At 44.1% G+C, this 17384-nt stretch overlaps 1 protein-coding gene and 1 pseudogene across 1 annotated transcript in view; one reads left to right on the top strand and one right to left on the bottom strand.

Annotated features, from left to right (window-relative positions):
- Nucleotides 1-729: 729 nt before the first annotated feature.
- LOC147641488 (4-alpha-glucanotransferase DPE2-like) overlaps nucleotides 730-17384 on the bottom strand; it is a 70548-nt gene continuing 53893 nt past the window's right edge. The window contains exons 16-22 of the mRNA XM_086782838.1: nucleotides 4658-4780; nucleotides 2617-2714; nucleotides 2306-2465; nucleotides 2058-2156; nucleotides 1760-1957; nucleotides 1543-1636; nucleotides 730-1386 (exon numbers count right to left, since the gene is read on the bottom strand). Coding sequence (XP_086638964.1) covers nucleotides 1091-1386; nucleotides 1543-1636; nucleotides 1760-1957; nucleotides 2058-2156; nucleotides 2306-2465; nucleotides 2617-2714; nucleotides 4658-4780 — 1068 coding nt within the window. The 3' untranslated portion in view covers nucleotides 730-1090. The remainder of the gene's footprint in view (nucleotides 1387-1542; nucleotides 1637-1759; nucleotides 1958-2057; nucleotides 2157-2305; nucleotides 2466-2616; nucleotides 2715-4657; nucleotides 4781-17384) is intronic.
- Nucleotides 12869-13799, top strand: LOC147641489 (uncharacterized; annotated as a pseudogene).

The raw sequence follows: 17384 nt of genomic DNA on the forward strand, positions 1-17384 counted from the left end.
TGACGATACTTCATAGCATATACCATGGCCAGTTTTTCCCTTTCTTAGGTGGTATAGTTTATCTTAGCATCATTAAGTTATTAGTCTGGGCCACACAACTTCTTTTTGGATTGGGAAGCAGATCCTGTTATACTTGTCCATAGGGGCTTCTCAACTCAAAGATGTTTGCTTCAAGATTTCCCAACCATGATACACACCGCCTTCATTAAGTACTATTACCAACTAGGAGTGCTTCAAGATCTCCCAACCATGATACACACCACCTTCATTAAGTACTAACACCAACTAGGAGATTAGTGCTACTATCACGACGTGGCATATCTAGGACAGATACTCGAAGGCCTTGGAGAGTATTCAGGTGTATGACACCCATTGTAATTGCAACACGAGTTCAAAGTTTAGTGAATGAGTCTAAATTTTTTCCCCTTGACTGCCATGACCTAAAACTATGCATGCAAAACTTTTAAAGTCAGCAAGCAATTTTATGAGTATTTAGAGGGGTTAACAACATTTCTTGGAGAACCAATTCTCAGCAATTTTGTATGTTTTCATGCCTTGCAAAATGGAGCACAAGACAAAATCGAGTGGGTGAGGGGCTATCCTTGTTTCACACAATAGACACCCCCACAACGTGTGCGTGATTTTTTTTAATTTTTATTTATTTTTTGGGTGTGCACTGTGGGGGCCCGGGGGGGAGAGAGAGAGAGAGAGAGACTTTCATGAATTGTATACATAAGAACCTTCTTTCATTTATTGAACTGTCAAGTGGCCCAGCAGAAAACGTTACAATCCACACGGCCCAGCAGGACATGGGAAAATAAATGCGTTCTTCACAGGGACAGTGACTGCCATTGCCATCACCTCGGAGCACAATTGCATTTTTTCTATCATGTCAGCTTCTCCTATAGGATAGCAGATCAGCTTCTGACTCATGCTGAGGCCATTTTAAGATTGGATTTCATAGAGGATGGCTGTTTTACATATTACCTGGGGGGCAGCACGTACACACATAATTTGTGTCTTAGTATACATACCAAGGGTAGATACATCTACTGGAAGCCTGTCCACAGCTCTGAAGAATGTTCCATAGTCAGCAGTCAACACAGATCACATTTTGTGCATGTCCATTCCCATTTCCTATATCACCGTTGTCATGCTTGTTTCCATTTTCTTCTGAACCATTGAGCTTCAGAATATTGCCTGTGAACCCAACTTCAGCATCACCTTCTTTACAATGACTATTCCCATTGGTATGAACACTAAGAATGGGTGTCCCAGATGAATTCTTGCACACAGGAGTCTGACGACCACTAGTTTCCACCAATTCCTTCACTAGGTTTATGAGCTCAGTATCAGTGAGAAGCGATTCCAGAGAGACATGTACTCCTGCACACAACGCCATCACAGAAACCCAACAATCATATCTATAACCCACTTAAATTTGCATCATATCTAAAACACAATGATTTAGACTAGGTTTTGACTCAAATATTTCCTATTTCAAAAATCACTCATAAATTTTGTTTTGTGTATCATGCTTACTGAATCGCCAGTAGTGGCGAGGATTAGTTGGATCATTGATTGTCTCCTCCTTTGCAGGGCGTTGTGCATACACTTCTCTTAGAGCTAAAATATCCTGTGGAGCATACACTTTGCTTAGAGCTTAAAACATCCAGTAAAGCAACATGCAGTCACATTGCTCAAGGTATTAATCTGAGTCTCTTATCGATCGTGCCAGCTCCATGCCTTGAGTTTTTACCTGCAATGGTAAGATGGACCACATCGCAGGCGCTTCCATGTGCTGTTGAATGACAGCATGAACAATGGTTGGTTCACACTTATCAGGAGGATTACCAGCAAATCTGAGCACATCTCTGAAAAACCTTGCCCGTCGATCTTGATCTTCCTCCCACCAGGCACGAAGAGTGGTACTATCATGACAAGAAGGGGCACAAACCTGCAATATTATTGCAGTTTGAGATCACCTGAGAACTCAAGAAGAAAAACCAAGGCACTATAGAAACTACAATAAAAGACTACGAAAGAAACAAACCAACCGTTGCATATTCATAGTTAGCTGGCACAGCAAACTCAATGCCAGGAGTGCTTGGCATTCGTTGAATTCTTAAGCCAATCAAACCCAGTTCTTGTAGAACCTAAACCACAAAAAATCATCACTTCACCAACAACTAGGTGCACAGACTTACTCAAAATGTTTCCATATAGTTGGCGATGCATACCAACAACTAGGTAGCTAGTGCAGACACCCTCAAAAAGTAAAAATGCTAATCGGGTAGGAACTCACAGGTTGAACACATGCAGGAATAAGGCCTAGATCTTCTCCACATGCAAGCATGTTTGATGAATTGAGTAAGACTGGAAGTGTCTTCAATGCATTTTCACGCCACAGTCCTTCCTGCCGCTGGAAATAGTAGTCATGATAGAAACGTTGAAGTGCATGCTTGCTATGACACATACCAAGGTTTAGGAATAAGGTCTAAAACATGACACTCAAAATCACTATTCATATCACAAGACTTGTGGATAAGAAAAAGAGACCTAGGATTTAAATTGTTCATCAAAAACGCAAGGGATCTTTTATTAATGCTTAACTACCTGCCATCATCAAGCTCCTTAAAGCTAGAAGTTTGCTCAAGGTTGAAACGTGGATAAAACTTCTGAGGATCTTCCAAATCTCGCAAGAGCACAACTTCCTGGCACAAGTAAAGCATATTTATTTTTTCTTTGAGGGACAAGTGAAGCATGAAATACTGTGTAATAGTTTGTAATGTTCAACTTTGCTAGGCATTTGAGAATTGTTTTGAATGTAAGGGGAAATTGGGCGAAAGACTAAGGTCTTGGACGTAATGGGTGTGAAATCAAAAGCTATGTAAAGGGTCAAATATTGTAAGTGTGTGAGTGATATTAAAGGATGCCAAAGTACTTGAGTCGGTGATGTCAAAAGGGCACATATGTTCACGTGAAGTGAAACTAGCTTGTAACAAGAAAATATGTAATTGTTTTTCAAGAATAATGCAATAACTATCATGTTCTTCTTCTCTGCTTGTCTGCACATCACCATGTGAGTAAGAAACTACAATTCATGTGTGTTTTCCTTCCCAACAAATTGGTATCAGTGCAGAATCCATGGAGCCTGTGGGTGTGGGTTAGCATGAGAATTTCTAAGCGTAAAAGACATGCAGGCACCCAAGTCGCCAGCCTGCAGAAAAAGGCCAACACCCATCAAGCGAAGCAGCAAAGAGCCCAAGCTTGTGTAGAACAAAGTCGCCAGCCAGCCTGTTAGCAGCCCAATTCTCCACCAGCAAAGAAAAGCGATACAGTAGCCCATCGTAGTGACCAGCAAGCCTTCATCGTCATCATCAATAAAGAAACAACGAAGCGAGAGAGGCGCAGCTTGGACAACCGTGTCTAGTATGCATCCATAAGAAGAGAAAAGCCATCAGACGCAGCCAACAGAGAAGCACAGCAAGGACGGAGAAAAGAGCGTCGACATGCAGAGTTCGAAAGAAAAAACAGAAACTGCCATGCAGCGAAGGGAAGTTTTATTTAAAAAATTAAACTTTAACTCTTTATAAGGCTAAAATAACCTTAATCAAAGCTATAAGAGCCTGTTCGCATGATAATGGAAGATGCAATGGAAAAACTGTATTTGCTGCTCACATATAAAGCACCCATAATCCCTTGTAATCAAAGCTGAAGCAGATGCTGTCATAAATCAAATTCAAGATGAGTCTGAAGCAATCATAACACAAATCAAAGATGTAAAAATGAAGCAAATTAAAGATCATGCAGTAAAGTCAAAACCAAGAAGAAGAGTGAGAACATCTCAAAGAGATAAAGAAGAAGTGCAGGCATCAGAGATGCGAGTCATGGGAAGGAAAGTTCCTCAAATGTCAATCAATTCTAACAAGTTAGTGACATGAAGTCCATATCTTCTAACAAGGAGCTGAAGATGACTCTTCCAGAGGGAGAGAAAAGGAAATGTAGGAGACACCCCATGGAAAGCTTGTGCCTAGATGGTCGACTCCAAATTGTGGGAGTGACATGCTAGCAAAGTTTACATTAAGGGAGGGTGTAGAAAATAGTGTGTGATAGCTTGTAATGTTCAACTTTGCTAGGCATTTGAGAATTGTTTTAAATGTAAAGGTGAAAGACTCAGGTCTTAGATGTGAAGGTCAAATAGTGTGTGAGTGATATTAAAGGATGTAAAAGTACTGTGACAAAGGGCACATGTGTTCACGTGAAGTGAAACTATCTTGTAACAAGAAAATATGTAATAGTTTTTCAAGAATAATGCAATAACTATCGTGTTCTTCTTCTCCGCTTGTCTGCGCATCACCAAAACTACAATTCGTGTGTGTTTTCCTTCCCAACATATTTAAACAAAGCCCAATGATGTAGAACGAAGCAGAACCAGCACATGCAGCACAATTCTGCAGATTACTTCTCACAAAGCCTCATATACAACACACATCGTGATAAGAACCTAATATCCAGTTTGAATTGTTTTTTGTAATATACAGGCTGTATTCTATGTCTCTTGCAGAATCATGAGTACAGAGAAAACAAAAACGGCCATGCAGTTTGTCACCAAATTTTCCAAACAAAGGATCGTTTCATTGGAAGATACATTCACCTGAATCAATTCAATAAGCTTTTTCTTTGTGTCTTTCAACTCCTGAACCAAGCTACCAGTGGACTCTCTGCCAAATTCCAACTGCTTCACTATCTTCTTCTCTGTATTATACTCCTCCTTAAACTGCAGATCACAACACAAGGCATCTCTTTGCTCAAATATCCAAATCAAAGTCTAATGAGCTAACACAAATGCTTACAAAATAATCTATTTTTCTTGCATTTGCAGCTGTTCTGCTGCATTCTGGTATACTAGCAAGTCTCAAGCAGGCCTCCAAAGGCCCTCAAGGGGCCAAAGCTGTAATTTAGAAAGCCGCACCTTTTGAAGTAATTTCAAACTTTAATAATTAAAAAATGCACACAAGAAGATAGTAACATTGCAAGCCTGTGTTTCAACAATATTGGCAACTAATAGCTACATGAATAACAATTCGGGATCAATAAGTCATGAAAAAACAAGGTGAAGCCCAAAGATATGACAAAGTAGGATTTAAAAACAAACGAACTTTGCCTGAAAAACATGACAGAACAAATGACAATTAAAGAGAGAATAAACAAAAACTTTCCTTGTTAACTTTTTACTGAATCAATTAGAGAGACAAGGCTCGGCCCTGTATTGAAGGACAAGCCACGCGGTCATATCCTTGAAAGCCCCTTCTGGGCGTGGCCGCTTTGCAACCAAAAGTTGCTTTGCCTCTGCGTTGGAAAAAACAAGCTGCCTCTGGGAGAGTACCATGCAATTAGAGAAGGATCAACTCATGAAAAAAAAGAGCCCTCTAATTTGTTAACAAACTAGATGTGCACTTATGAGCCAGCTTCTCACTTATATAGGCTTGGGCTAATAGTAAAGTAGGAAAGCACACTTATTATAAATAGTTTTTCACATTAACCCTTGCCAATAAGCACTCAAAAGTCACTTATTTCCTTAGTGTCCCATCCTTCACCGCCATGGTGGCTAAGGTTATTATTAATAAACCCATGTGTGCTGGCTATTTATAACAAGATGGTTATTTATAGCAATAGTGGGCACTATATAAGTGAAACATGGGTTATTATTGTCATAACCTCACTATTGGTCAGAGTATGACCAAGACTTCAGCTACGCGTATGGCTGAGCATGGGTCGGCATGCCAAAGGACTGGCACGGATCTATGGGATTCAAACCTTAGCCCTGTCTCGGGGGTGGTTCGAAGCATAGAACCTATAGTTGGGAGGTGAGCTAGCCTGCACTTCTCTTAGTGGGTTTGTACTAATCACTCATGTTTTGCATTTAAGAGATCCATGGGGAAATAACACTTGGTATCACAACGACCTAAACGAAGAAGTTATCACGATGCCCAAGAGAAGGTCTCAATAAGCTTTCCCATTTTACTTTTCATGGATTTGCAAGATCCAGGTATTCTTTACGCTTTTGTGCTAAGGTTGATTTTATGCATACTCGTTGAAGGTACCTCTCTATGCCATGCCTAAGTTTTTCATCTCAAGATGAAAAGTTTATGCTTTTAGGGTTCTGCTGTCATGTTAGGTTACATGGATTTTGAGAGAGGGGGAATATGCGAGATTCATGCGTGTAGAGGACGTGTAGAAGGAAATTTAATGGGAAACCCTAATTCTTCTCTGGTTTTCCTCCCGGTTGGTTGTGTTTACGCTCATATGTACCTACCCTCAATACATGTGATATGCGTGTACGCATATTATACAGGCCAAAAGGCTGCTTGTAAGCGGCAGAGGGGGAAGCTTGAGAAAAAAGCAAAACCGCCAGCCTTTTGTGGGGCAGCCCGGGGCTATGCATGCTGCATAGCAGAGAGAGTTGGGAGCTCAGATCAGAGCAGCCAGCAGAGGTACGCGGCCTGTAGAAGGGAAGGAAGGGCTGCGTGGGTGAAGTTGGCACACAGAAGCAAGGCATGTGTAGGTTTGGGGCTGTGCACAGAAAGGGAAAAAGCTCACCAGCCAGCCCTCATTTTTTAGTGGGTCTAGACTTCCCGGATGGGCACATGCGTGAGCATGTGGATGCCATGGGCAGGTCACTGTCAGGACAGCTGTCAAAAGAGGGGCGCTTTTGCCCAGCTATTGTGAGCAGAGGGTGTGCTAAAGATGGCGCAACATGTGCTTTTTTGGACTTAAAAGAGGGGTCCCAGCTTTCTATTATAAACAGCCTGTTTTTTTTAAAGCTAAAAAAAAGACAGAAGGCAGCTTTTAGAAAAGTGCACAGCACCTTATAAACACATCTCTCTTACAACAACGAACCATAAAAGAGACTCTTACCAATGATCGGCATGGAACAACCGTGGGGAGCAGAATTCACACTTCGCTTTTTGTACAAGGAATGCTAGGTCAATGTTTTTCACTGTTTTTCACAAGTTTTTTTTGTGATTTCCCCCTTTTCCTTTCTTGAACATCCAGAATCCGCATGTATCTTATTATGCCCTTGTAGCAAGGGAAGAAACCCTTTTCTCCCTATTCATGGTCAGGATGACCAAGGAGTAGCATGACCATTAGATGGCCTTTTGAGAGTGAAATAGGCACTTGGACTCCATAGTTGTGGTCACGATAGGAGCACTTGTTTCCTATGGAACCTTCTTTCACCTCTCAGGCATCTAAGGGTGAGAGCAGACACAGGGGTAAAGCGGGCATTGACAGACATTATGTTTTTATAGCATAGGCCAGTGGGTAAGCTTGGTTTGCTTCTATAGGATATATTGTGCTTCCCTTCCCCACCAAACCCTCACCTAGGGATTAGCATGACCATTAGATGGCCTTTTGAGAGTGGAATAGGCACTTGGGCTTGGTAGTTGTGGACACGACAGGAGCACATGTTTCCTATGGCATCTTCTTTCACCTCACAGGCATCTGTGGGTGAGGAGAAGATACACAGGAGAAGCAGGCATTGGAAGACATTATGTTTTTATAGCATAGGCCAATGGAGAAGTTTGGTTTGCTTCTATATAATATATTCACTGCCCCACCTGTAACGGAAGGGCAACTGTAACATGGAAATCTTATCAATCATGAATATTGATCAAACACATGAACATGCCAGGTGAGAGAGAGAGAAGAAGACAGTTCTGCAGCAAAGTACACCACACTAGGAGCCACAGTCCAGTGCCCATCCTTTGTCCGCCATGTGTATTAAAATAGTCCTACCCATTGTGTACACTTTGTCCGGTCACTTATAAGTGAGTGTAAACCTGCATCAATAAATATTAGTATGTGAAAACATAAAGCTGTAAATTGAGTTTGCAGGGACACTTACCACCTGTAAAACACATGTAGACCACCTGTCAGTCCAAAACAAGTGTGCACATACACGTCCGCATGGTGCCCAAGCGTCCCCGGCCCCATGGACAACAAAGGCAGTAATCTCACGCATCGTCGAGGCAAACAAGACAAATCATCCAAATATAAAATTAAGGGCACGCACACACATGAATGCAACTAGACTGGAAGAAACACCCATCTACTCAGTTGTATCAAGTAAAGTGTTCAAGGATCCAAAATCCTTTCGGAATCTTCCCAAAACATAAGTACATATAATCACAAGGAGTCCCAGGAAATCACATCATGTCAGGCTCCATGAGCCATACATGTATTGTCATCTCAGGCTCAATATGCCATACAAACACACCATGTCATGCTCTACAAGCCATACATGTCAGGCTCCATATGCCACAAATGAATAATAGAAAAACAGAAGTAGCTAAGGAATTCTGTGACACCAAACTCTCACCTAATCACGCAAGGCATTATCCTTCGTCGCCATACTTTATGGGAGGGGTTGTTTAGGGAGTGATTTGATCCAAGTATATTTCAACTTTTGGAGCCGCGCAGTTTGAGTTTTTCCTTTTTGATTCCTTCCAAATACTTGATGACTCTTCTCCCTCCATTAAAGGGGAATCATGACCTTCACATCCATGAGGAGCACACACATGTCACATAACCATGTCATTCGACAGTTTCACACGCACGGTTCACGAGCTTGGCATCCCCTTACCCGAAACTACACATTGGTCAAGCAAGTACAAGGTGGAATGGTACGTAAGGTATGGTACAAATTAGGTACGTAAGGTACGCATTCAGGTACGGGTTGAGATTTTGAGGTACATTAAATACGTAAGGTACGTAAAAACATAAAAAAAAATATACTATATAGTGTATATATATATAGAAAAATGAATGAAAAACTGTAAACTTTAAATTTGAATAGCAATTCATTTCTGAATAATAACACAATTACCAAAATGAGAGCTACCAGTAAACAAAAGCATAAATAGGTTTCACGAAATGGAATCACTCAAACATTCAGTACCCATGACTCAAATGCCACACGTTACATACTATAAGCAATCAATCAAAATTTAGAAGTTAAAAGACAGTTTACTATCTAGAGAAGCCAAAAATATTAGTTCTAATCTCACTAGTGTCACTATCACTGCACATTGCAAAGCACTCAATGATCAATCCACTTCATCACCATCAGATGATGAAGAAGATGAAGATTCAAGATCTCCACCTATCAACATGTTTCCTTCAGTATCATACTTTGGCTCTGCAATGGCGGTGACCGCGGCAGCGACTGGCACCGCATCATCATCATCTCTCGCTGCTAACTAAAAGTATGTGCGTATCGTGCGATAAAACACACATAAGTTAAACAAGAAAGTGCATGTATCCACACTTCCTTGGGTGTCCCCAGCGTGTGGAGACAGCTAAAATCGGCGACGGCGACCAACCTAGAGTTTTTTTTGCACCAAAATGTTTTTAAAAACTGCCACATACATCCAATGAGGTCATAGCTCAAGTGGTGAAGGTGTTTGCCTAGGACCAAGAGGTCCTAGGTTCAAAACCCTCCTTGGTGCTTCCTCGGCAACATCGCCTACGGATGGATAAATAAGCACCTATGGGAGACCGCCTACAGGCGGTGAAAATTTGGTAACTATGGGAGGATCTTGGACCAAAGGCCCGGGGAAGGGGGGGGGGGGGGGACATTGCCACGTACAGATCCGGACCGCACAGTACAATATCGTATCGTCCACTAAAACGTATCTTATCATAAGGTACATACGTACAGAACCTTGAGCAAGCATGAAAACAGCATGCAAATTCAATTTGCAGGCAAGCACATAAAGATGCTATGCAATGCAACATTGGTCTGAACCATCCCCGTTCAAGAGACTATACCAAAATAGACATGTTCCAAGCAAGCACACAAGATACCAGACCAAGTGGAACACCAATTCTCCAGGCATTTCCGAGCATGTACACACAGGTACAAGTCCCAGCGAAAAGCCAAATCCACAGTATCACATGGCTCGCATCAATCCCTTGCATAAGGGCCAGTAAAATATCTATACATAATGAGAAAGCAAGGGTGGACCATTTGGGTGGCCAAATGGTGACATTCTCCCCGGCTCATAAACAGTTGTCCGCAATTTGAACTGCCCGAGGTAACACTTGACAAGTTTGCCAACAAGGTTGCGTTCCGTGTGATATAAAATCTCTTCTAGCTACAAAATCTCCTTAAGCTCATCCACTTCTGGTGGATCCACAATGACTCACATTAAAAACATCGTGTATATGCCAATGACTAGGCAATGCCAACTTGAAAGCCACTTCATTGATCTTCTTGATCACTTGAAAAGACCCATAGTACCTGGTTGCAAGTTTAGAGTATACACCCTCTTTCCCAAGCCTCTTTCTAAGTCTTACTGTCTCAAATTTCAGCAGTATTTGACATCAAATCGTCTTCTATACTGGTCATCAGCTTTTTTATGTTTGTCCTATGACCTTGCAACAGCTCTCCGCACCTGAGAAAAGGCAATATCCAAGTCTCTTACATACTCAACAGCTGCAAATATCTCATCCTTTGTGCGAAGGATGGGTGGCAAAACCACCTTACCATAAACAATCTCAAACAGGACCTTTCCCGTACATACTTCTCCCAAGAAGACTTTTCATCCGCCACATAATATTTCAAGAGGTCCAACACGGCTGTAAATTTGCAACCTCACCATGCCCATCCGTTTAAGGATGATATGCTGATTAGAAGTCCAATTCGGTGCCCACGTTATCAAACAAGGCCCATCAAAAGAAACTTGCAATCCTGGAATCTCTATCCCCTACAATGGACTTTAGCATTCCATGATGTTTGAGCACTTGTGCAAGATATATCTTAACCATACGCTCGACTTTGACGATCTTCTTCACCGGCAACAAGTGAGCTTGCTTACAAAACCTATCCACGATTGTCCAAATAGCATCATTATCCTATTGGGTCCACGGTCACCATGAAACGCATTTCGGTAGCCTTGAAACCTTGAAACTGAGAAACATGGTTCACGTTTCGTGAAACATTGAAACATCATTCTTGAAATACCATTTCATTTCAACTCTCTCTCTCTCTCTCTCTCTCTCTCTCTCTCCTCCCTCCCACCTGTGCGCCCTCTTGCCCGCCTGCACCCCGCCCTTTGTCCCGTCCATCTCTCTCTCTCCTGAAGGTCAGCACCATGTTGAGACCAACCCTGGTCTGCTGAAGTAACAGTCACAGCCCACAAGGATTAACGACAAAAGAAACGTCATGGAGGCACGTATGGAAAAGCTCGAAAAGATGCTGAAGGATTTGAAGAAAACCACGGACAGCAACCTCAACACTGTCCAGAAGAACCTCCTCGATCGCATTGCTAAGCTGGAGACCGAGGCAGAAACATGGAAGAAAGAAAAGGAAACAATGCAGGAGGAGATTGCCCAGCTTAAAGGCGAAGTAGCTTCACTGCCTGAACGCCCAGAAGAAGGGGAAATCCTCGAGGCAGACAAAGAAGCCATGAAGGAGGAGCTCACCCAGACGATTACCAAAACCCTAGAGGGCAAGATGGAAGCAGTAGAGAAGGATGGGTGGAAGTGGTCAAGAAAAACATTAAGAAAGAAGTACAAGAGGACACGCACATGGTCCAATCCACACTAGATGAAGAGAAGATGAGGAGAATCCGTCGCCTGAACATACGCGTGACAGGTATTCCAGAGACAGAGGGGTGCACCCCTGAGGCGGACGGCCGAAACTTATGCATAAAATTAGGCCATGCGGAGGATGCACCACTTCCATTCACCAAGATATGGAGGACAGCCCCACCCAAGGACCCCACTCAAAGTAAAGCCCTAATGCTAGAGTTCGCAGACGAAGTGAGCAAGCAAACCTTCATGAGACAGAGAGTTATTCTGAGAAACCTACCAGGGGACCCCATCTACTTTGATGATGACCTAACTTGGATGCAGAGACAACATAGGAAATCATGCATGCCACAAATTAAAGCAGCACGTGCTGAAGGGAAAAAGGCACATTACAGAGACGGCATAGAGGGCAAGATGGTGGCATACCGCCATATGGCCTATGGGACACAGGAAATTATCAAGAAGCACAAGGAGATATATGCAGCAGTTTGGAACTGCAATGGGGCTCTATGGACACATCCAGGCAGACTAGAGGAGGTTATGGAGAACGGGGACATCATGTTTCTGACAGAGACACATGAAAGCCCAGAGAGGGGCTTACCACGGGTAGCAGGGTACCAGTGGGAATCAGTGTATAGACAAGGGATGCAACAGGGCACTTCCAAGCCTACAGCTCTCAGAGGTGAGAACAGTTTACTTGGCAATATGCTACTTCCCGCCGAAGGGGTCGAGATTCAATACAGGTCACATGGAGGACCAAATTGAAGGAGGAGAGGAGAGAGGGGCCCTTCCTAGTGAGTCTCCATACGCCACTCTATCCGCAGATATCCTACACTATTCGACCATGGGGGAGGTTCTCCTGATGGGGGACTTCAATGCACGCACACAGAATCGACAGTGTGAATCATTCGACTTCACAGATCCCCTCATCCTACAGGCACTAGACGATGTAGACGCAGGGACCACGAGGATGTCAGAGGACAGTGGGCCAGACAGTACAGGTTATGGGCAACACCTTCTGGACCTGGGAGCTAGACACCATCTCGTTATTTAAGACGGGATGTCACAATGGCCAGAATCGGGAAGACTCGCATGTTTCCCATCATCAGGAGGCAACAGCACTGTGAACTACATATTGGGCTCGCGGGAGAGCACAGACCTGATAGACTCTTTCACTTTTCCTACATGCCCCATTGGTGCGGACCATACTTATTTGGCTTTTTCTCTTAGGAGCTCTCTTGATCTGCCACCCCCGACCACTCAGGCATCTCGTACCATCTTCCACTTTACCCGAGAGCTTGCTGACGTTTATGATTCAAAAGTACATGATGGCCTCTTTGGTATGGACCCTACAGCACCCATCGAGGTACTGACGGCCCAGCTTTCACACATACTGCACACAGCAGCTAACCACAGCTTTCCATACCATCTCCAGACAGGGAAGCCACCTAGATCCGGGGACATGCCCCTGAATAGATGGTATGATAATGAGTGCAGAGAGCTTCATCGACATCTCCGAGCCCAGATAGCGAAAGGGGAAATAACACAGCAGCAGGCCAATAGACAGATGCGGTCTCTTACACGCCGTAAGCGACGCACATATGAGGAGGCTCAATACTGGGACATCTACCACATGCTCATGAGCAAAGATGCAGCCACTGCTTGGCGACGACTCAGAGAGCCATGCCCCCCCACCCCGATTACTGATCCTCAACGCTGGCAGAGTTATGCAGAAGGGCTTTATGATGTTCCGCACCAGCCACTCATCCCTCGCCCCACCGAGACTCCACCGACCTCATCGGTTTTCTTTACTACCAATATGGTATCTCGAGCTATACATAGATTCCAACATAGGAGAGCTGAGGATCACACCGGCTTACAGGGTGAGCATTTCATTTATGCAGCTGACACACTCTCCTTTTATTGCTTACCTCTTTAACAGGGCTCTGGTAGAAGGTTTCCCGGCTGAGTGGACGATGCACACTATTGTACCAATCCACAAAGCTGGGGACATGTTGGACCCCGGTAATTACAGGACTATAATGATTGGTCATACCTTGGCCAAACTCTATGGGGCTATCCTGGAGGCAGAATTGAGCACACGCGCTGAGAGGGAGGGGCTTCATGCCCCCGGTCAGGCAGGTTTTCGGCGAGCCTTCTCTACTATTGTATCACATTTTCACCCTGAGATGCCTGATTGACCAAACTCGGGCACGGAGACAGAGACTCTATTGCTGTTTTGTGGACATCCGCAAAGCCTTCGACACAGTCCCAAGAGAGCGCCTCTTCCACCACTTACAGACACTGGGCATACCCCCCGACATGATGTGGGGGATTTACAGATTATATGAGCAAGTGTTTGGATGAGTTAGATGCCCAGGGGGACTATCAGATATGATTGCCAGCACCATTGGTGTGAAGCAGGGCTGCCCTCTCTGCCCTCTCTGCCCTCTCTCCCCGACACTCTTTGGCTTATACATCGACGAGGTAGCAGACTACATCATACACGGAGGAGGCTCTGGGATTGACATCTCAGGTACGACTGTACACATTCTATTATATGCTGATGATATCATTCTTGTGTCGGATACTCGGACAGGGCTACAAAGGCATCTACAGTCCCTGGATACTTTCTGTGCGAAGCGAGGACTCAAAGGGAACCTTGGGAAAACCAAGGTTATGGTCTTTCACACATCAGTAACAGTCAGATGCCAGACTATCCTTACACTAGCCCGGGGACAAGTAGAGGTGGTGGGCTCATATGTATACCTTGGCGTCACATTTACCAGCTCATCAGGGAGATTCTCTATGGCACAAGCAGCCAGAGACAGAGTGACACGAGGGTACGCAGCACTAGCAATTTTGGAACGCCAGTGTCACCAGGCACACTTCCAGGAGCCCCGTACTAAGGGGTGGCTATTTGATACACTAGTTACTCCAGCATTGATGTATGGAGCAGCAGTATGGGCACCAGGTTTGGCTACATCCTCATGGACACAGATAGAGCGCCCTCAAATTTTGATGCTCTCACGGATGATCCACAACAAACCTTCAGTACCACATGATATCCTTCGAGCGGAGTTTGCTGTACCACCTATGTTAGTAGAGGCCATGTTCCAGACTATATCTTTTATACACAGGATGCGGGAGATCCCACTAAATCGAGTATCTCGAGCTGCTTTTGAGGCACTTGCTGAGGAGGGACATACCTGGTCATGGTACTCCTAGGTGGTACAGTGGATATCATCACACAGGATTGATATTGACAGATTACCACCCTTAGAGTATGATCTAGCTGCACCACACAGACGCCTCTCTCAGACAGAGAGGAACAGAGTCATGAGACATGACATTTGGCAGGGCCAAATACAGGAGACTTGTTGGCTATCTCCCAGTCAGCCACTCCCAATGAAGATGCTCTACTGCAGAGACCACTTCTTGAGCACCTCCACACACGGCTTCATCCAGCGACCACGATACTTGGAGGTCCACTTATCACATGGAGCCAGAGTAGCCATTGGGCGACTAAGGGTCTCATCACACCAACTAAAGATCGAGACTGGGAGAGCAGCACGCATCCCTCGAGCAGAGCGCATTTGCAGATTATGCCAGACGGGGGTAGAGACAGAGGAGCATTTTGTTTGCCAACGTGGTGCTTTGCAAGAGACCAGGGCATGCTATCCTGAGGTCTTTAGAGGGACCACATCACTTAGACAGATCTGGGAGAGATCGGACCAGAGACAGCTAGGCAGACTACTACTAGCACTACAGAGACACAGGGAGATCTTACTTCAAACACCCGCACATCATAGCGGAGGAAGACAGTCCCAGCTCACTGACTTCTTCCAAAGATTGGCACCAATAGCCCAGCCACACACATTGGGAGTGACATCTCAACAAGCGGAGGAGATTCGACCTAGGCGACGACCCAGACTAGCTGGCTACGAGACACCAAGGCTACACCACAGAGAGATCGTGGCCATCCGGTCTCGACACCAGCAGGAGGTCCAAGAGCAGCTGGCACATTTTAGCTCTGATCCAGGACGCATGTTCCAGACATTTACGGCATCCTCAGATCGGATGTATGACATATTGTACCCAGACTATGGGACTGGATGGAGTTAGGAGTAGATAACATATCATACTTGTATCACCCCTTCAGCATATAGAGATGCATTAGTAGCCCTAGTACTCCATCCACACCCTCTCGTTTGTACACCACTATTGAGTCCCCTATGGTCGTGTTGTCATACTTGTACATTTTATTCTCACTCCACATTTTCCTCTTGATGACTGGCGGAACATCATTGTACTACTTGTTTGTCTCATAGGCCAATTTTGGCCTTTTGCAGACATTAATATATCTTTCTTTCTTTCTCTCTTTCATTGTTGTGTTGTGCAACAACTCTCTCTCTCTCTTGTGTGTGTGTTATCACATCTCTCTCTGTCGCTCCCCTACAACCCCACCCCCCCCCACCCCATGTCTATGCACCGAGCCACCATCGCTTGATCTCTTCATCTCTCCTTCCACTCACTCTCTCTCTCTCTCTATCGCTCTATCGCCTTACACAATAGAAGGTTCTAATTGGCTTCTCTCTCTCTCTCTCTCTCTCTCTCTCTCTCTCTCTTGAAGGAAATATGAAAGCAAGAGCAAAACTAGAAATGAAACAAGAATAAATGAAAGACAAAGAGTTACCTTGAGATGAGTGTAGACAAGACACAAGATTGATACTTTCATTGATGTGACACCTACAATATATAGGTGAGAAGTACAAGATTGAGTAGACTGACTTATGGGATAAATGTAGAGGTGCCACATGGCACTAGACTCAAGACACAAAGACTTAAGTGAAACTAGACTAGAAATAGTACACCTAGTGTGCACTTATTTCCAACACCCTCCTTAAGTGGACACTAGGAGGAAGACAAAAAAGACAAGACTAGAAGATAGACATAAAGACTGATAGACTGAGAGACAAGACATGAGAGACAAAAAGATCTTGAGACCCTCCTCAAGTGATATCCTCATATGGGTCCACAAGGGTAGGGACAAGATGGATCTAAAACAAGACACAGTCAGATTGATAGACAGATAGACAGACAACAGATAGATAGACAGACAAGACTAGATAGACAGAAGACTGACTGTAGAACTGACTGTAGACAAACAGATGGACCTTGAAGACATCCCTCCTCAAGGACAATCTCTGCCTCTCAAGTAGGGACAAGAGAGAGGTCCTAAAGCAGAATGAGTAAGACATAGAACCCCTTGACCGACATCATCGGTGGTCAAAGTGGTAGACAAGAAGGGTGAAGTAATCAGAAAGCCCATTCCTCATCATAGGAATGAACAGCAAGATCTGCTGATGTAGATGCTGCAGCAACATGGGCTGAGGTAGATGCAGGGGCTGATGTAGAGGTTTTAGAGTAGCAGTCCTTCTCCTGGTGATTATCACGGCCACAAATGGTGCATGGATGAGCCTTGAAGCAGTCCTTCTCCAGATGATTAGTTTTCCCACAATGGGTACAAGGCTTTCTTACTTTAGAACCTCCTTTCTTTGCTAAGAATGCAGTGTCAGTTACCTTTTGTTGTTTTGTTCTTTCCTCTTCTTGGAGAGCATTGATGATACCTTCAAGAGTAGGATTATTGTGATACTTGAAGGTAGTGACAAGAGTAGCATAGATGTCAGGTAAGCTTTTGAGAAGCACAGCAATAGCAATATCTTCGGAGATGGGGGACTTTACTGATGCAAGCTGAACCATAAGATTGCGAAAATAATTGGCAT

Source organism: Cibotium barometz, chromosome 1 (assembly GCF_041138505.1).
Source record: "Cibotium barometz isolate CiBa-2024 chromosome 1, ASM4113850v1, whole genome shotgun sequence".
Taxonomy (NCBI): Eukaryota; Viridiplantae; Streptophyta; class Polypodiopsida; order Cyatheales; family Cibotiaceae; genus Cibotium; species Cibotium barometz.